Genomic DNA, 21,867 nt, shown 5'->3' on the forward strand with positions numbered 1-21,867 from the left:
CAAAAGTCTGAGCCAGGAATACCTACTCAAAACAGATCCAGAAGCAGCAGCCCTAGATGAAGCATCAGCTGCATCATAACTGCATTTAATCAAATGGCGGGCAACTTGGGAGAACTTATCTAACAAGTCAAGAGCAGAGACATTCCCTTCAGAATTAGGAAGATCTGAAATGGCTTGACAGGCCTGACAGAAGTGTCAAGACATACCTGGTCATGTGTGTCTGACAGTTCACAGCTCTAAAGGTTAGGGTTTAGTATACACCTTTTCAACTAGCCTCTCCATGGTTTTGCTGTCCTTAAAGATGGAAACAACTTAGCTGAAGGCAGCGATTTGAAATGCTTATCCAAAGCAACTGACACCACAGAAGCATCAGCAGGACGACACTTGTAAAGAAACTTGCAATAATATGGAACTTTATAAAACTATCAAGTTTCCTGACAGCAGGGGGTTGAGAGTTAACAGTCTGAGAAGCAGTAGAAAAAGCATCCAGCAGGGCAGCAAGAACCTGAGGAACAGAGGGTCTAGGAGACTCCATAAGTAGAAGCTCCTCTTCTGAGCATCAAACATCTGTGCACAGTCCCATCTGAAAAATTTCATCACTCTGGAAATATCACCAAACAAAAATCTCCTCGAAAGGAGAGTCAGGACTGATAAGGCTCTTCTTCAGAACCACAGCCTAATAGGGAAGTAATCTGAGAGGAATAATTAAGCGACTCTTCATCAGATAAGCATAATCATCAGAGGAATCCTGCTCCCTAGGCCTCTTAAGAGGGATAGAGGACCAAGGAGGAGCAGGAACAGAAACTCCCAGTGGAGGCTTCACAGCCATAACACTAAACAGGCCCCCAAGTGAAGTTTTGCCATTCGCTCTGAGAATCTTTAAGAGCAGGCGAAAAGTGCTTAGTCACCTGCTTCTTTCCGAGTAGGATATCAGCCAATTTAGAAAGCTCTAACCCCTGGCGACACTCCATAATGATAGTCAGAACCTCTTCCCTCACTAATATCTGAGGAAATCCACTAGGCCTTTCAGTAATTATGAGCTGCAGTTCCTGCTGTACATCCAAACTGGGTATCTGCAAGACCTCCATGGACATGCGTGGAGTCAGATCCATGCTGGCCACCGAAGTGGTCATGGCAAAGGTAATCTGAAGGAAATCAGACAACCCTCCAGGCATTCACCAGCCTTATGAGAGGTTTCAGGTGGAGGTGGTACAGCTAAAGAATCTGACAGAGCTTTCTTGGTCTTTTTCCTAACAGATGGTTGACCCTCTTGACCAGGAAGAACCCTCCATACTGTCTTTAGCCAACAATTTACGTTGTTGGTTCTCTAAGTAAATTGCAAGGGAAGAAACTAGACTATGCAACATCTTAGGGACAAAAGCTTTACAAATCTCACAAGACATATGGTCATGGGAAACGCCTAAACAGAACAAACACTGCTTGTGATGATCTTTATGGGGAATCTGTCTCCGCACTGGCATTTCCCTTTTCTTGATGACATGAAACCAACAACCCCAAAGATAAGAAAATTAAATGAGGCACTTATCTGAAATCGGTGTGGTAACCAACAGATGAATGGGTGTTCAGACAGATGATCAAAGACTGTATTTGGACTGGCAGCAAAGAAGTTCTGAGGATGGCATGTCCAGACATCACCTTTATGCCCTACACCGCACACGTGTCTTATGGTGTACCCATTACAACCTAAAGGCTTTGGTTTACTGGTTGGACATCGGGCTTTCTAGGCAGGGATCCCTATTGAAAAGAATACTGCAGCAGTGATATGGAAGGAAATCTGCAGAGACATTAAGCAACAAAATTAGTAAACCCAGACCTGCACAGCCATTGTAAAGAACTGGAGGGACAGTTAGACTTCATCTTCATGCTCACTTCCTTCAAATGACATTGATGACAGAGCTGCAAACAATTACTGTGACATACAGAAAAATATTTAGCAGCAAAATTAATGTTAGTAATGCACAGGTAAAGTCTGCTTTGACTCCAGTCCAAGGATGTTCAAAACTTCTGGGAGGTAAGGAACTACCACAAGAGATGCAAGCTGCTCCTGCCTAATCATCATATGCATTACATTAATTATCTGGCTAATGACATTTTCTAATGCTATCTTGCCATCCCCCTTCACAAAGCTTTCACTTTTTCATTAGCAGTATGGAAGGAAACCAAAATTAACAAAACTACAAGTAATAAATACCAAGAAAACAATCACACAAATTCAGTTAAGGTATATTAATGCCTAAATGTAGACAGCAAAATACTATTTCGCTAGTTAAAATAGTGGGTGACAGATGCCTATATCATTTTATACAGTCATTTGTTGACTGAATTAGCACAGGCACAAATCCAAACAGATTTTCAGACAAGGGTTGAAAAAAAAGAAAAAACCCTGAATACATACTGCACAATGATTACAATGAAATAATATTCGTACAATTGAAAAAACACTACAAAACTTAAAGATGCAAAGTAAATCAGACTTTCAACTCTGCTATAAAAAAATGGGAGGAAAACTGTATTCTTTTGCCAAACCATCCTATTTACATTGTGTAGTTCAATAATGAAGCAGAGAAAGTAATAAATTACTTACTTCTTGACTCCATGTCAATACCAAAATCAACATTTTTGAACAGCGGAGGATGTCCTGAATAACCAAAATCTACACCTAGAAAAGAAAACAGATGCACAAGGTCTTAGAATGAATCTCAAGAGTTAAACATCAGTTTTTAGTGTAAAGAATGGAACATTAGCTGTTGCACTCTCACAAAGGCAAAGTGTTCCCCTCATTATCCTCTCAAATAATCAGAAAAAAAACAGAGGTAGTTATACATTTGGAGGTAGGTGGGATGGGTAAGTCTACCACAGTTCTACTCATTTCGGGGGGGGGGGGGTTGTGTTTCTGAATTTTCTGTCAAATATAAACTATGAACAGATTTTGCTTCTGGGAAGAAAAACATTTCTTCTCTGACAATGAGGAACTTCAGACTTAAAACTAGTCAAGGGCTGCAGGGGGGCTTAGCCTCTGCAAACTCCATTCCAAGGATGTGTTTTCCTTCTCATACATTATTCACAGCTGGATTTTCTACAATAGAATGATACCATACTTTGAACTGTAGGCTTTTTCAGACTCTGATTTCCTTATTTTACTAACCTAACATTAATCCAAGGATTAAACATTTCCACGATTTTTATTAGCATTTTATAATTTCTTCTTTTAAAAGCTGTATTTAAAAAACATACATTCACAGATTTTCCTTTTAAAGAGATACAATGTCACTTTATTGCTGTGGCAGTCCTCCCCTGTTATGGAGAACTGCTGTTGTACTAATTTATTCCAAAAGTATTTCAAAATGTCCTGCATTACACTATCACTTCATTATACTAGTAGCCTGGTAGACTCCCTCAGTAAATCTTAAGGCTATGAAGGTAACATTAACGATGTTAAGTATTGCTACTTTGCTGAAGTAGACCTCTGCACCACTGCAACAAATGCCACCTACTAGACAAGGCTGCCACATGAAGTCGTGCTTCACCCACCTGCAAAACAATTAGTGGGCACTTGAGACCACTATTAATCTGCTCCATTTTTATAAGCTTGCCTTGAAGGGAGACAACGGCCTGTAGTTACTTGGATTCTTTTTTGATTCATGGTATGACCATTACTGTTTCTATCCAAAGATATTTTGTCTAAAGTCCCCTGCATACTTCTGCTAATATTTCTAGCTTCCCAGGCAATGATTCGCCCAAGTCTATGTAATTCCATACACAACACCTTTATTAGCTTCTTTACTTTTCTGCAAATTTTTACATCAGTCCTTAACTCAACCACGGCTTACAATCATGCTTTAAAACCTGCCCTTCTTGCTCCTTTGTAAATGCCAAGATTAAAAATTAAAGCGCATCTGAAAGAGACAGCCAAAATAATTTATAGAAAGACTGGTGTCATCATTGACAACTATCTCAAGCAATCTTTTCAAGACACCAATCAAACAAAGGTCATGCACTCATCTTGTACTGCTATAAACAAGAATCTTTCTTGCACACCTTTTCCCGCTTTCCTCAGACCATAAATGTAAGTTGGCATAATTGATTACATAGTCTGTTCCAGGTTATAAAAGCACAATTCTAAAACAAGCAAGCAGCCACCACACTCCAGTACCTGCAGATCACCTTTGTTACAGCACACTCATGTCAATTTGGGCAGCTCCAGCTTCCACAATATGGGATATGCACATGCCTGAGTGTACATCAGGACATCTCAATACTAGCCAAGAAAGTTTGCAACTGGCTCCAGAACACCATTTTTGACTCATAACAAATATTAACAACCAGAATGGCCAGAAATTAAGCTACACAAGTAAAATTATAAACTTGTAATATGAACAAAGGGATGCACCACCTAAAGTGGGTTAACTGGCCATTCAACAAAACATGAATGGCAGAAGGGTTCATAGGCTGGAAATAGGCCATCGACTTCCAGGGTCTTTATAAGCTTAGCTGTGCAACCCAACCCTGTTTTATCCTTGAGTACACTGGACATCTATATGGTTGGGGGCATGTTATTCTGGGATTAGTTAACATGTCAAGCCTCTAACTTAAGTAGCTACTGTGGAAGACCTCCTCAAAAAGATTAACCAATATGACTAGTCCTGGCCAGCTCCATAACTTATAGAGGTTATTAGGCTAATGGCCCTTACAAGCCTAGCTAAGAGTTTATCCCCAAAAATAAACCTCTGTCAGCACCTGTCGCCCCTGTCAATGAGGGACACAGGCGGAATCACTGGGACGAATTTGTGGTTTCCCCAACCACTCATCAAGGTTGCACCTGAACAGGGTTAGCAAGGTGCTCTGTTTGACATGTATGGGAAGTCTATTCCAGAGATGGGGCAACCTTTGGGAGAAGAACTTGTCTCTCCAGGAAGTTTTGTTAATGTCACATATTAGGTTCAGGCCTTTTGAGCGGGTAGTGCGTGAGGAATCAGACTTACAGATATGAAGCATCTCTAGTAGGGCAGGGTCAGAGATTGCCTTATAGGCGAGACACAGATCACTCCTGAGCAATCTGTACGATACTGAGGAGAGTGACAGTGATTTGAGCCGTCTGCATAGGACAGGTGTTGGAGGCCATAGATTCTCTTTGTGAGGTATTTCAGTGGCCTTTCCAGTTGGTCACACGAAGCCCTGACTATGAGATAGGTGACATTAGTTTGATTAGTAGCCCAAGTAGGGAAAGGGGTGCTCAAAGGAGAAAGGGTTATGGAACTCTGCCTGCAAGCACAAAGCACACTATTCATGGAAAGTGTAGGATGGCATTATCTCAGTGGCACTTGGCGTTGTCGATTTCGAGGGCTACATCTCTCAATGAATTAGGTAAACCCCCTCACATCTGCCTACTGCATGCCTACCTCTTAAACATTTACAGGCAAGAAAGAGGAGCCTAGGAGCCTCTACAAGACTGATTATACAATAGGTTTAAAGGTGATTACTAGTGTACTGACCCCAGGGGGGGGGGGGGCTTTTTATGTGTAGCCATGCCTCTCAAATTTATATGACAAGTTTTTATACCCTAGGCTTATTTAAGGAATATATGTAGGCTTGGCCATGGATGGTCAAGCATGTACAGGCTGCTTCTAATAAAGACATGGGTACCAGACCAGCGGTAAATTTCCTAATCTCCATCCATGGGTTCAAGTTACGCTTGAATTGGATCCCTCCAACATGTTCTATTTATTCTGCAGATGAGGTTTAGGTCCCTAGACCAGGTAATTCCAATCTGTTTTGTGGATGTGCAGAAGATCCATCAGAGCAGGATCAGAGGATGCTTTATACATTAGGCATAGATCACCTCTCAGATGTCTGTAGGAGACAGTTTATCTGCCTTGTCCTTTTTCAAGGGGCTATATGGAGTGAGTCAAAGCCGGAAGAATTTCAAGCAGTGAAGCAACAATGACACTGCATGAGAAAGACCAAGAAAACAGAATTAGTAAGCAATGCAGTGCAGTGTGCAACAACACAAGTAGGATTGAAATCCATAAATGCTTAATGAAAATTTTCAAGATGAGCAAATGGCTACAGTGAAAATGTCACCCAAGGACATACTGACGAATAAAAGCAATGAAAGCAGCACCCCTCCCCCTCAAGTCTACACACTGCTCAATGCACTGGCCAATGAGTGACTAGCCTAATGACAGCATAACACTATGTAGTAACCAGTCCATAGCATTAAAAAGGACCTTTAAATGCAATTAGGTTATTTAAAAATGATCTGCAAATCTAAGAAGGTTAATTAGTGACTTGTAGAGTTTAATTACAACATAACCTACCGAGACAGCCACATGTTCAGCCAGTTTCACGGTACTTAACCTTACACAGTTAAGGATGAGGTAAGTGTGGCAAATTTTGTCACCTTCCTGTGAGAAGAAAATCGGTAAAGGAAAAAAAGATGCAAAAAATTTTGTGCTGAATAACACTGAGTTTTACAACTTAATTGTTTGAGAACATATTTTCATGTACAATGACCAGGGTTTTCCAACTGAAAAGTGTGGGAATATTTTACTCCTCAGACTCGTAACATAATTTTCCTCTGATTGCTGTAAGTATATATTCTTAGTCCATCACACTAAACTTAGACCTCAGTGTGGATGAGTAATTTGATGTTACAGGCCTTACAACCAAGGAGGGTATAGAGGTGCCCCTACTGGATGAATGAGGAAACAGGTAATAAGATGACTTCAGCAATAAAATAGTAAGCATTACAACCTCCGAACAACTCTGCCTCAATTATGTAGTTGACTGCTTTGTGAAAATTCTAAGTCAGCCAGCCAATATCAACACATAGTTATGTAATATACTATGAAAATTATAATTTGTCTGCAATGTATTACAGAATTAGTTGCAGGAAAAAAAAAAAAAAAAAAATATATATATATATATATATATATATATATATATATATATATATATATATATTTTTTTTTTTTTTTAAATCCAATTTAGAGTATCTGGCTGTGACACTCCTTTCTGTTTAATTTCAAATTAAACAGTTCATGCTAAACCTACAGCATTCATGGTGTTGTCAAGCAGCCTGTCTTGCAGCTAAGGTGAAGGAGTGCTGTGATTTTTCCTTGAAATTAGAAAACTGAAAGTGAGAGAAGCGTCTGGAGCGTTTCTTCCTGGGACTCCGCTGAAAATTGGCTTTGTTCCAAGTCAGACTGTACCAGCAAATAACTGTTAAATAAATAAAATAATTAAGATAAATAGGAAGATGACTTGTAAGCAGTTGGTGCATGTCACAATAAAGTTTTAAAAAGACATTGAAAGATGTGATGACATTCCAGTACAAGAGAAAACCTGTAAACCAGTAGAAAGTACAGATGTCTTGATGTCTTAACATAACTGCAGATGTGTGAGGAGATCAGTGTTGCAAGTACTGACTTCTTGGGCCATCATGCCATGCAGAGCCCTGTGTCGGCCCAAGTAGCAGTCTTTCACAATCCACCAGCCAGAGGATGTCTCAAGATATCTGATGTTGGATACTATAGGATACTATAGGTTCAACAGTTGCATTGGCTGGTGCCATCTTCAGATCTTGTCCAAGGCACTGGAGTCAAATGTTCCTCAGATGGAAGCATGATGTTGCCCAACAAGCCCTACACACAGCCAGGAACCCTGGATTAAAGGAGTACAAGGAAGTGGGTGTGAAGTGTTTGTGTGTGATAATGGGTCTGGAAATCAACTTTTCTTAAAATACTTTTAATGCCAGAATAACTGTCATCATTACCTTAATAATGATGATTTGCCTAACGCCTGTCCCAAGTCCCTTAGGCCTTGAATTGCTCCAGGTAAGCGCCCTAGGACAGGTGCGAGCTTGTCTGTTAGGGTATGTGCTGTTGCTGGGAGCTGAAGGGTGGTCTTGGACTGTTTTTCATTTTCCTCCCATCACAGGATTTCTTTTTCAAGCATGGAAGGAGAGGGACAAGTGTTTCTAGGGACTGCTGATGCTGCAAGCAGTTACTTAGGGAACCACTGTAGCTACCTCATGTGCAGTTTTACTAATGGAATCATTAGAATGTAAAACCATGTAACCTAGGACCCTCAAATTCCCTTGTAGTAATAGCCTGTCTGCTGCATACACTCTTCAGATACTGTGATAGGAAGGAAACCTCATCTTCTGGGAGGAATGCCTTTTGCTGCACTGAGTTTATGACTACCTCCAGAAAGGTAGTCCTGGCAATGGGGAAGACCTGCGACTTCTGGACAATGACATTTAGTCCTACTTTCTGAAAGTAATCCATGTTGATCTGCATAGCCGTCAGAAGTTCTGTGGGTAATGTGGCCCGGATCAGGCAATCATCTTAAGTAGGGGTAAATGTGAACCCCTCTTGTTCTGACTGATGCAAGACATTATTTAAACACCCTAGGAGCGAGCAGTACATAAAACAAATAGTAAGGCACAAACCTGTAACGTACTCCCCACTACCTGGGAACATTAAAACATCCTGTATTCTTGCAAAATACGAACATGAAGACAGACATCATTCAAGTCCGGAGACACCAACAATGGCCCTGATAAGATAAGGGGTAGAAGTATTTCCAGAGTCATAATTGTGAATTTTGGTACTACAAGAAACATTTAGTTTCAAAAGGTCATGGACAGGAAGAGGCAGGAATAGAACGCTGTACCTGCCTCCCCTGTAGGGACTTTTTACACAGATCCCTGAACTAAAATGTCCTGCAACAGAGGAAGTGGAATCAATTCCCCTTTTTGCTTTGCTGTAAAGGTAATGCCTAGAAATGATCTGCAGGACCTATTTGTCTTGGGTTATCTCCTCCCACTCTCTGTGGGGAAGAGGACAGGCTTCTAACTTAGGCTGGGGGGGGGGGGTTGAGGTAGGATTGGGGGGAGCTGTGGGCAGGGTCTTTGACTCCCTCCCACAGGTCTGGAACACTGGCTGCTTTGCCACTTTCTTTGATGTCTGGCCCTTTTCTCCCTAGGTAGGTTGTTTTGTGCCTAGATAGAAAGGGCCTGGATTTGCTATAATTTCTTTTATATCTGGGAGTTGAAGACCGGTAAAATTTCTTGGCATGTTTCCTCTATTTCTTTTTGTCCAGTCTCTCAAAACACCTACTTTGATGGGGGCAGGCAAAGACAAACTCCTTATCCTAAGGTGCACCTAGAAATTTTTCTTTAACTCATTCCCTCCAATGGAGCTCTGGAAGTTTGCAATGTAACTTCCAATGGAAGCTTTTTGATTGAAATGTGAGGACAAAATTTGAATCTTATAGACATGTATATATATATATATATATATATATATATACATATATATATATATATATATATATATATATATATATACATATATATATATACATATGTGTATATATATATACACACACACACACACACACACTATATATATATATATATATATATATATATATATATATATATATATATATATATATATATATATATATATATACACATATACACACACACACACACAAAGAGAGAGAACCATAAGCGTTACTAAACTGCAAATAGCAAACTCTTCAGTACGTTTTACAGTGGTAGCACTCGCTAGGTTTTAAACTGGATTTTATAAGTTACAGTAAACATATAACTATTAAGCTTATAATAGTTTGTAAACAACTTCTATCATCTCAGGAACCACTCAAGCTACACAAACTGCCAGCAGTATTTTTTGAGACCTTTCATGTGAGGCTAATGGGTTCTGTCTGTGAGACATGGATGTCGAGATATTTAGAAAAATATGAAAGTTATGACAAAAAAAGAAGTTATGTACTCACCATAACGTTCCATCTGAGTAGTTGTACTTCATTATTGTGCAACCTGTGGGTATACGGATCTGTATCGGATCAGAGCCGGCAACTTTTTTTCTAGCATCTGCTCCAAGCTCTGAGCTCCACCCCTTACCCATAACACCCTACCATCTCCTATCTTCCCTCAGATCGAGTTTGCTGCAACTAACAATATATATGCAACTCAACCCAATAAACTAACCCTGAAAACAGGATAAGGTCCGAGGGACGGAGGGAATGTTGCAGAAAAATGAAGTATAACTACTCAGATGGAACGTTATGGTGAGTACATAACTTCTTTTTCTAAAGTAGTTAATTTCATTTTATCTGCAACCTGTGGGACAGAGTCCCCAGCTACTCCAATCCTGGGAGGCCCTTATGGAAGGATATTCCTGAGCACTGCAGAGCCAAAGGATGCCCTACCCCTCGAAATCAGATCCAATTTGTAATGGGAAATGAAGGTATGTGAATTGGCCCATGTCGCTGCTGCACAAATATCGTCCAAAGGTACCCTGGACCAAAAAGCAGCAGAAGTCGCCAGGAACCTGGTAGAGTTAGCCTTAACTATACCAGGAGGAGAGAAACCTTTTGCTTCGTAGGCATGTGAAATGCAGAGAGAGATCTATCTGGCTAAAGAAACTTTAGAAATAGCTTTTCCCATAAACGCTTTGGAAAAGGAAACAATTGGTCAGTCTTGCGGAAAGACTTCATTCTATGAAGATAAAAACAAAGTTGTCTATGAACATCTAGCAAATGGAGTTTGTATTCACCTTTATTTTGAAAGTTGGGAAAGAAAACGGGCAGATTAATGGACTGGTTTATGTTTGCTTCAGATGCCACTTTAGGTAAGAAGGAAGAGTTAGCACTGAGTGAGACCCTATCCTTATGGAAGGCCAAATACGGAGGCATGGCAGATAGAGCTTGAAGCTCAGAAACTCTCCTAGCCGATGTTATAGCGACTAGGAAAGCGGTCTTCCAGAACAAAAAGTTTTAAGTCCACCGAGGCTGCAGGTTCAAAAGGAGGAGCCACCAATGCATGTAAAACAAAAGTAAGGTCCCAAGGAGGTACAGAATCCTTGACAGAGGGCCTTAACAGAAAAGCACCTTTAAGAAAAGCCTTGCACAGCCTAGAGGATGCTAAGGCCATGTTGTCTTCACCAACGTGAAAACTGGAAGTGGCTGACAATTGCACTTTCACTGTGGAGGAACTAGCTCCTTGCTGAAAGATAACTGGAAGTCAACTCCGCTGGAACAGGGGCTGTAAAGGGATCTATTTTTCTCTGTGAGGCCCAAATGGAAAAGCACTTCCATTTACTGCAATAAAGTTTGCTAGTGGAGTCTTTAAGAGAGGCCACCAGAATGGATTTTACCTGGGATGAAAGACCGGGAGTCCTGGCAATTAACGGAACTGGAGCAACCAAGCTGTTAGCTTGAGGCTGCCCAGATCGGGCAGACGTGTCTCCGATGGATGGGAAATTAGATCCGGGCAGGGATCCAGATCCCATAAGGGAGCTAATAGATGAGACCGAATGAATGGGAACCAAACCTGACGAGACCAGAACGGGACAATGAGGATCACTTTGCACCGTAGTCGGCAAGTTTTCTTAAGAAACTTCGGAATGAGAGGTAAAGGTGGATAAGCATACAGAAACCCCGGGGGGGGCAAGCATGGACTAGAGCTTCTCTGCGGACTTCCCCTGGTGAGGGAATCAGAGCAAAGAACTCGCTGCACTTCACGTTGGAAGGAGATGCGAAGAGATCGCAGCAAGGCTGATTCCATGCAAGGAAAATCTCCTCTGCTACTGACTGTTTCAGAGACCACTCGTAAGGCATCAGAATGGCCTGGCTCAATCTGTCCGCTAAAATGCTGGAGCACCCCGGGATGTGCGTTGCTATCAGAAACCGACCGGTGGAAATCGCCCATTCCCACACTCTCATGGCCTCGTGACAGAGCATAGGATCTGGTTCCCCCCTGCTTGTGGATATACCAGATGACCAACATGTTGTCTGACTGAATTGCAACCATTCCGAGAGGGAGGACTGTGTGAAAGGCTTCCAACGCTAAAAGCACTGCCCTCATCTCTAGAACATTTATGTGCAAATTGGTCTCTGCCTGGGACCACATGCCTTGGACTGTCCTTCCCGAACAATGTCCCCCCCACCCAAGTTGGGAGGTGTCCGTGGTCACTGTGGTTTGGACTGGAGGTGACGCAAAGGGGTGTCCTTTTGACATCTCCAGTGAAGTTTACCACCAAAGAAGAGATGTCCTGCAGACGTGCCTGATCTTGAGCGGAAATTCCGTGGGCAGGTCTAGCCAAGACCACTGAACAGCCAGAGTCCATTGAAGAACCCGCATGTGAAGGCGCGCATAATGGAGAATAGATATGGCGGCAACCATGGAGCCCACAGCCCGGAGAACCTCGCTGGCCTTTGCAAACTTGGCGTTCGCTATCTGAGGTATGTGGCACCAGAGATGTAGATGTAGTTAGGAATACCTTCATCTGCAAAGTGTCTAACCGTGCCCCAATGAAGTCTAGAACTTGTACTGGTTGCAAATGGGATTTGTGAATATTGACCAATTCCCAGTAGCTCTGCTAACCGAATGAAATAATCTCGGGCCAGACACAAGTGATGCTTGTTGGGCGCAGCGAAGAGCCAGTCATCCAGGTATGGAAACACCTGAATACCCTGAAGCCTCAGGTGTGCCGCTACAACTGCCATTACCTTGGCGAACACCCTGGGGGCTGTGGTGAGACCAAAGGGTAGGGCTCTGAACTGAAAATGACTGGCTCCCCAGCCGGAAGCACAGAAACCTCCTGGAGCTTCTGTGTATTTTTATGTGGTAGTAAGCATCCTGAAGGTATAAGGAGCACATCCAGTCGCACTCTTGGAGATAAGGTAGAATGGACTGTAGGGTGACCATCCGGAACTTCTGTTTGGCTACCGACAGGTTTAATGTTGACGGATCTAGAATGGGCCTGAGGTCCCCCGTCTTTTTTGGCACCAAAAAGAACCTTAAGTAGATGCCTAATCCGGACTGATCTGGGGGGGGGGCTTTTCGATGGCTCGTTTGAGAAACAGCTTTTAAACCTCTAGAGCTGCGGCCTCCCTGCGAGCAGGTGGAACATCCAGGAGGTGTTTTGTAATATTTGGAGGGACAATGAAAGGAAGAGAGTAACCTCTGGATATTATCTGAAGAGCCCAGCTATCTGTCGTAATGGACTCCCATGCCGCTGGGTGTAAGGACAATCGTCCCCCGACTGCCTCCAGAGTAGGACAGTCGGGCAAACCCCTCAGGCTGCTGACTGGGTCTATCAGAGAAGGGTTCCCTGACCCAGAATTCCTGGGACTCCCTCTACCTTTGGGTCGGAGTCGATCCTGTCCCCCTCTACCTCTGGGGGAATAGCTGTCCTGAGAATCCAGGGAAAACTGAGAATTTTGGAACCACATATTCTGCTGCCCTCTGATTCCTAGAGAAGGACCGCTGAGGGTTAGAGAAGCGGACTCAGACGGCAAAGTCTTCCCGTCCTTTTCACTCTGGACAAGTGTGTCACGTACTGTCTTTCCAAAAAGGGACGAACTGTCGTAGGGAGCATTGATGAACGACGCCTTGAAAGGGTCCGCGAACTGACACAATCTGAGCCAGGCATGATGCCTCATGGCTATGCCTGTCCCAGCCACCCTAGCTGCTCCTTCTGTGGCATGGGAAAGTAGCTGCATAGGTGTGTTTGAGATGGACTTCAGAGTTGACATTTTTGCCGAGAACAGCTGTCTGTCCTGCGGCGATAAAGACTCTGGGGGCGACTCAGCGAATTCCGAAGCAAGGTCTCACTGAAGCCGAATCACATGTGCCAAATAATTCAGCGCACGGACAGAAAAAGTCGCTGAGGAGTATACGCGCTTCCCAAACCTATCCACCGACCTGGACTCCTTGTCTGGAGGGTGGACTAAGGAACTCTCCTGTACTAGTTCCTTCTTTGTGGCCGCTGCAACCAACACAGCATCAACTGGGGCTCCTTTCGATCAGGGTTGTCTGTCAGAAGGGGGAGATAAAACCTTGTCAGGGTGTGATGGGCTCTACGGTGTCGGGCTCCTTCCATGCCCTCATGGTGATGAGGTCCACCAAGGGGTCTGCTGGTGGGGACACCCAGGAAGTAGATGGACCCATGCCAAAGGCCTCCAGGAACACAGACTCATCCCCAGAAGGTTTTAGGGCTGACCAACCTCCCCTCTGGTGGAGGATCTCCATAATTTCTCCGAAGGAGACGTCTTCGAGAGGTGACCTGGGGGAACCTTCTCCATCTAAGTCTGTGTCAGTAGTGAGGGACTAGGGGGAGTCCAAGTGCCTCCTTTTGCACTTGCGCTTACAGTGACCCTCCACAGTGAGACTTTCAGAAGGAGATCCGCGAGCCGCAGAGGTTTCCTTGGGGAAAATTACCTGGGGATCCTCTGGCACGGGCTGTCCCTGAGACAGGATGAAGGGAGTCGTCGCCAAATCCAGGGGGGCCTGGGTGGTATCCGAGAGGATGGGCCGGGGTCTCAATCCCTGGGAGAGAACCCTCTCCACCACTTCAAAGGCCGAGGAAGAAGCCCTCCCCGGATCAGAAGCAGGGACTGGAGCCGAAGACAGGGTTGCCTGAGGTCAGAGGGAACGGATCGGATCCGAAAAGGACAGAGCCAAAGAATCTGTTCCCCCGGATCCAACTCCCTGTCCGCGGCTCCGAGAGTCACTCAGATCCGAACAAGTTGGATCCAAGGAACTCAAGGTAACAGCCAGAGTCGAGGTTGGAGGAACCGTCGGCGTCGAGCTACCAGCTCCAAAAAACCTCGGATCCAAGATCCCCGAAGCACGGATCGGGGGAGGAGAGATGGGGTGGAAAAGAGGCATAGAGGTCACCCCTCCAGAGGAAGAGGAACCTGGCAAGACTCCCATCTGAATTTGGGTCTGAATAAATCTCTGCATCATCCTGTCCATATCCATGTCCGATAGGCTCCAAGTCGACCTCGAAGAGGCCACTGACTCTGATCTGGCTGGTCTGCACAGTGGGGAGGAGGGCCTCGGGTTTGAATGTTCCAACGGCTCCGGTGATAAATGAGGAGACCGGAGCCATTGAGAAACAGGCCTCATGGTCTTAGATGGGAGGCTGAGAAAGAGCTCCCTGTCTGGGGACCTCTTACGATGCCTGCCATTTTTCTCCCTTTCCTCTCTGCCTTTCCTTTTCTTTCTCTTATTCTTTTTCCTTATCTTTGTCAGACTCGCTGACTGAAGATCTGTCCTCTGAAGACCCATCGCCAGATGAAGAGGGAGGTTGAGTCCCTCTCTGGGTGGAAGGTGGTACACTAGCGAACGAGGCAGATTCCAGCATGGCAGCAGGGAGAAGGCCTTTGGCAACTAGCTTGGCCTTACGATCCCTAAGGGCCCTAGGATTGAAACCTGGACAGACAGCATACTGAGTGGACAAATGTGCCACTCCTAAGCATATCACATGCAGTGTGAGACCATCGGCCGGGGAAAGCTTATGGCCACGCACTGCACATTTTTTGAAAACAGGCTTTGGCTTGTCAGCCATAGTCCTGCACTCCAAGGTACAAGCACTACTTTTCCAAGAACCACACACACACACAAAGGTAGGGGAAGGGCAGGCCTAACTACTACTCTAGACAAAAAAACTTTTTTTTTTTTTTTTTTTTTTTTTTGTTAGTACCAACGACCAAACGCGATACTACAGAAAGGGAGGAAGGGAAATCCTAGTCAAGCACACCTAGATATCAGCAAAAAAAATGTCTACTTACGATTCCTGAGCTTAGAGCAAAGGAGACCACGATGTACACTACTGGCACGGCAAACGAGATCTGGGGGAAGATAGGATATGGTAGGGCATTACGGGTAAGGGGAGGAGCTTGGAGCAGATGCTAGAAAAAAGTTGCCGGCTCAGATCCGATACAGATCCGTATACCCACAGGTTGCACATAAAATTACGTTAACTACTTCAGATCAAATATTACATGAATTAATATCTCTAACTGCACTAGCAGAGGTTAGTATCAATACAGCTGTGCTTGCCGTTGTGTACATTTTGCAATGAAATCTTTCAGTATTTTGTATGTAGCATGGTTTTAGAATTATTAATGCATGTAGGAACACTCAATATTTAATGCCTACAGGCATCAGTAGAATGTAACTGCAGAAGCATCTGTAAGGATCACTTGGCTGTTATGAGTTAACCTGGTCTAAAAGGGGCAGATTCCGCAGCTAGGCATGTTGCATTATGGAGCCCATAGCAGCCACCATGCATGATGCATTGATGCATCCAATGCATTTTAGCTGCATTTTAGAAGCATCTCACCATCTGGAGGGCAACACTACACAGCTTTTGGATGCCCCTCTGGAAGATCTTGTCTTGTACCCCTTCTGCCTTAGATTTAATTTGTTCCAGTACCTTCTCCAGCTATTTCAGCATATGGAGTTAGTTTCACAGGTCTTGTGGCCAGGCTGGATTTTTTTAAATGCAGAATTAGTCAGTTAATCTGCTTTCCTTACCCACCAGCTTTTTTGAAGGATTCCTTAGACACAACTGATGGATCCACCACTGAGGTGTTTAGAGAGGTGCTTGTGAGACACAAGCACTCTACAGAACAAAATTGAGCTTTGTGGGGGAGTTAGGTTGCAAGGCTATGGCAACAATCATCATCCAAGACTACCAGGTCTGGAAGAATTGTCAGTGGTCTGGGGACAGGAGGGTTTAGTAGTTCTCTGCAATGAATTTGAGCCTAAGAGCACTCCCTAGATTCTCAAATGAAGGTTTCCTTCATCCTACAAAGGGAGTCTCCAATGGATAAATCCTCAGATGGCAAGACTACAGATAAGGCACCTTCTGATTCAGAGTCTACATACCTTAGAAAAGGGAGGTGCTCTATGTATGCAAGTTCCTCCGCATCCTCCAAGTCCAAGGAATCTGAAACTGCCCTCACCCTCAATCACTAGCAGTCTGGTACCAGAAGCCATGGACTGCTTGGTGATTTTGGACCCAACCAATGTCAGCCTGGTGTTGAAATATGAGGCTTATGCTTCAGTCATGATGGCCTCCAGCGAGGGGTTGTACCAGAGGACTTGGGCCAAACAGCAGTCTAATCAGGAGGCTTCAAATGCACGTCACATGAGTGGGTGATCAAGTCTAGGTGGGAAATCAGACAAATTAATACCTTCAACCTCTGACATTCACCTTCAGGCACTTATCTTTTCTCCTCTTATGGGAAATGGAGGATACCACAGTGTGCAAAGGTCAGCCCTACCTGAATTTAAATGCTACTGCTGGGATGTGGCCCTGTGGCAAATGGTTTTACTATCAAACCTTGCACAAAAAAAAGAAGTTATGTACTCACCATAACGTTCCATCTGAGTAGTTCTACTTCATTTGTCTTCAACCTGTGGGGACCGGATCGATATTGGATCCAAGCCTGCAAATTCACTAGCATCTGCTCTGAGCTCCAAGCTCCTTCCCTTACCCATAATACACCTCCACTAGCTTCCAACCCCCTGATCGAATTTGCTGACCCTTATACTGAGAAACCGACCTGAAGAATACTTTATGACCTAAAACTGCAGCCAACAGGCTATTCCTATGATAAGTCAGGGGGAAGGAGGGAGGGACGCTTGAAGACGAAGTAGAACTACTGAGATGGAATGTTATGGTGTGTACATAACTTCATTATCTGAAGTAGTTTACTTCATTTGGTCTTCAACCTATGGGACAGATTAACCAGCTACTCAACTCCTGGGTGGCCCTCATGGAAGAATATTCTGGAGCACCGCGGAACCAAAGGATGTTCTCCTTCTAGAAGTCAAATCTAATTTGTAGTGAGAAATAAAGGGTATAAGATGAGGGCCAAGTAGCTGCAGAACAAATGTCATCCAATGAGACTCTACACCAAAAGGCCGTAGACGTAGCCACTGACCTAGTGGAATGAGCTTTCACTTGACACGGAGGGGAGACACCATTATCCTTATACACCTGAAGGATGCACAAGGAAATCCACCTAGCAATAGTGACCTTGGAGATAGGTTTACCCAAAAAGGGTTTAGAGGAGGGCACAATTTTTCAGATTTACGGAAGTTTTTAGTCCTGTGTAAATAAAATCATGACGGTCTATGAACATCCAACAAGTGGAGTTTATATTCCATTTTGCTAGTAAAGTTTGGAAAGAAAACAGGCAAGTTAATGGTCTGATTGATGTTAACTTGTGATGCAACCATAGGAAAAAAGGACGGATTGGTCCAAAGGGAAACTCTATCTTTATGGAAAATCATATATGGAACTTTTAATGGACAAAGCTTGCAGTTCTGAAACCCTTTTAGCAGAGGCGATAGCTACCAGGAATGCTGTTTTCCAAGATAAGAACTTAAGATCTGTGGTTGCAGCGAGTTCAAAATGCAGAGCGACCAAAGCCTGAAGAACCATTGTAAGGTCCCATGGAGGAACAGGATCCTTGACCAGGGGGGCGTAACAGGAAAGCACCTTTGATAAAGGCTTTACACAGTCTAGAAGAGGCCAGGGAGTCGGAATTCTCACCTAAGTGAAAATGAGAGATGGCAGCTAATTGAATTTTGAGCTTGCTCCTTGTTGAAAAATATTGGCTAGTACGTCAAGAATGGCAGAAACAGGAGCCGTGAAAGGGTCTGCACTCCTTTGAGAAAGTTTCCATTTGCTGCAGTAAATCTTCCTAGTCGAAGACTTATGAGCTCAACCAGAATAGACCTAACTGAAGAGGATAATCCAGGAGTCCTAGTGATCATGGGAATTGGAGCAGTCAAGCCATGAGCTTCAAACTGTCCAGGTTCAGGTGAGGAACCCCTGATGGATGTGAAATCAGATCCTAAACGGGATCCAAGGCGGAGCCAGAAGATGACACCAAGGGAAGGGAAACCATACTTGGTGAGGCGAAAATGGGGCAATGAGGATCACTTTGCTCCCCAGTCGACGAGCTTTCTGTAGAAAGCTCAGAATAAGAGGTATTGGGGGGTAAGCATACAGAAGACCGGGAGTGCAAGGATGGACTAGAGCATCTCTGGGGGACTCCTTTAGCATGGGGTTCAGAGCGAAAAACTCGCTGCACTTCACATTGGAGGGAGATGTGAAGAGATCGCAGCAAGGCTGAACCCACTCCAGAAAGAACTGCTCCGCTACTGAATGATTCAGAGACCACTCATAAGGCATCAGAAGTGTCTGACAACCTGGCCACTAGAATGTTGGACCATCTGGAATGTGCGTTGCTATGAGAAAGTGACCGGTGGAGATCGCCCATTCCCACACACTGATGGCCTTGCGACAAAGGGGGTAAGATCTGGTCCCTCCATGTTTGTTGATGTACCAGACCACTGACATGTTTTCTGACTGAATTGTAATGGTTCCAAAAGGAAGAAAGGCATGAAGGGCCTGCAATGCCAAAAGGAATGCCCTCATCTCTAGAACGTTTATGTGCAAACTGGTCTTGACAGGGGACCACAGGCCTTGGGTTGTCCTGCCCAAACATTGCCACCCCCCACCCATGTTGGGAGGAATTCATGGTCACTGTGGCTTGGACAGGGGCTGGAACAAAAGGTCGTCCCAAGATTTATGGAGAGCACATCCACCACAGAAAGGATGACCGGCAGACTTGACTGAGGTGTATTGGATACAATAATGGAAGTTCCAACAGGGACCACTGTACAGCTAGTGTCCACTGTAGTACTCACAGATGTAACCGGGTGCATGGAATAAGGGTTATGGTCGTTGCCATTGAACCTAAGGCCCTCAACACTGATTCTGCCAAGGGAAGATGAGAATGGTAGATCAGGGAGACATGCAACCTCAGGTTTTGTACTTTCTCTGTGGTCAGGAAGATTTTGCACTGTAGTGCGTCTATCCTTGCCCCAATGTAATCTATCACCTGGACAGGATTTAGAAGTTATTTGGATGCGTTGATTATAATCCCCAATTGACGAGCAAGCTTTAAGAAATAATCTCTGGTTTGAGAAAGTAGATGCCTGGTGGGAGCCGTGAGAAGCCAATCGTCCAGGTACGGACAGACCTGAATCCCCTGAAGCCTCAGGTGAGCCGCTACTACCGCCATCACTTTGGTGAACACCCTGGGGGCTGTGGTGAGACCAAAGGGGAGGGCTCGAAATTGGCAATGACTGACTCCTAGCCAGAAGCGGAGGAACCTCCTCAGCTTTTGTGCATCTTTATGTGATAGTAGGCATCCTGGAGGTCTAGCAAGCACATCCAGTCGCTATCTTGCAGGTATGGCATGATGGACTGTAGTGTGACCATCCAGAAATTTTCTTTGGCAACTGACAGGTTCAGGGTAGATAGGTCCAGAATGGGCCTTAAGTCCCCCCTTTTTTTTTGGAACCAAAACGAACCTGGAGTAGATGCCTGATCCAGACTGATCTGAGGGGACGGGTTTGATGGCTCATTTTTCTAGCAGCTTGTAGATTTCCTGTGCTGCTGCTAGCTCCCTTTGCACGAATGGTATGTCCGGGAGGTATCTGGGAGGAACCACAAAAGGGATAGAGTATCCTCTGGATATGATCTGAAGCAACCAGCAGTCTGATGTTACGGACTCCCATGCCACCAGGTGCAATGACAATCGTCCCCCAACTATCTCCAGAGTAGAGCAGTCGGGCAATCCTTGAGGGTTGCTGTCCGGGCCTGTCTGAGAAAGGTTCTCGAGACCCAAAATTCCTCTAACCCCCCTCTGCCTCTGGGCAGGTGTCTATCCTGTCCCCCTCTGCCTCTGGGAGAAGAACCACCCCGAGTGTCCCAAGAATACTGTGACTTCTGGAACCACATCTTTTGTCTTCCCTGATTCCGGGAAAAGGATCTTTGAGGGTTCAAGAAGCGGATTCCGACAGCAGACAGTGTCTTCCCGTCCTTCTCACTCTGGACTAAAGTCTCTTTTACGGTCTTACCAAAAAGAGTAGAACCGTCAATAAGGGGTGTTGGCAAAAGACCCTTGAAAGGTTCCGAAAACAGACAGTCTGAGCCAGGCGTTGCACCTCATGGACACGCCAGACCTAGCAGCCCTAGCCGCTCCTTCAGTAGCATGGGAGAGGAGACGCATGGATGTGTTAGACACTGCTTTTAAAGTGGCCATCCTCATGGAGAATGTGTCTATTCTCCTGCGACATGGACTTAGGGGGAAGACTCAGCTAGTTCCTTGACCAGGTTGCGATGAAGACTCATGACGTGGGCCAGGTAAGTCCAGCACCCTGATGGAAAAGGCTGCTGATGCATAAACCTGCTTCCCTAAGTGGTCCATCATCCAAGACCCTCGGTCAGGGGGAAGAACAGAGGAACTCTCTTGGGCTAGCTCCTTTTTCGTGGTTGCTGCTACCCACCATAGCATCTATGGGGTAGCCCTTGTTCCACGCTGGTCTATCTGATGGTAGACTCAAGATCTTATCCAGACATTTAGGGATTGGTTCCATGGTGTCCAGCTCTTTCTAGGCCAATGAGGTGACCAGGTCCACCAGGGGATCTGCGGAAGGGGACATCCAGGAAGTAGATGGGTCCATGCCGAAAGCCTCCAGTAACACGGATTCGTCAGAAGGTTTAGGGGTGGACCAATCTCCCGGCTGGCATAGGATTTCCATGTAGTCTCCAAAAAAGACATCCTCAGGTGGTGATCTGGGGGAACCTTCCCCATTATCCAAATTAATGTCCTCGGTGAGGGACTCGGGGGAGTCCAAGTGCCTCCTCTTACACGTATGCTTGCGAGGCACATCTCCAGTGGGGCTCTTCTGGGTGAACTCGCAAGCCACTTGTTCCTCAGGGGAAACTGCCTGGGGCTCATCGAGCATGGGCTGTCCCTCTGGTAAAATGATGGTATTCCTAAACAGAGCTGAGGAGGTCGGGGTGGAATCCAAGGAAATAGTAAAGGGTCTCAATCCAGTGAAGAGAAGCCTTTCTACCACGAACTCCGAGGGAGAACGAGCCTCCTGGGGTACCAATAAAGAAACCACTCTCCCCGGATCAGACGTGAGAA

The 21,867-nt window shown here is 44.8% G+C and overlaps 1 protein-coding gene across 1 annotated transcript in view; it reads right to left on the reverse strand.

Annotated features, from left to right (window-relative positions):
- The window catches only part of ABCF1 (ATP binding cassette subfamily F member 1), a 1,329,408-nt gene that overhangs the window by 617,777 nt on the left and 689,764 nt on the right, over positions 1-21,867 (reverse strand). The window contains exon 12 of the mRNA XM_044082281.1: positions 2,606-2,680. Coding sequence (XP_043938216.1) covers positions 2,606-2,680 — 75 coding nt within the window. The remainder of the gene's footprint in view (positions 1-2,605; positions 2,681-21,867) is intronic.

Source organism: Protopterus annectens, chromosome 9.part0, assembly GCF_019279795.1.
Source record: "Protopterus annectens isolate FY-2018-M chromosome 9.part0, PAN1.0, whole genome shotgun sequence".
NCBI classification, from domain to species: Eukaryota; Metazoa; Chordata; order Ceratodontiformes; family Protopteridae; genus Protopterus; species Protopterus annectens.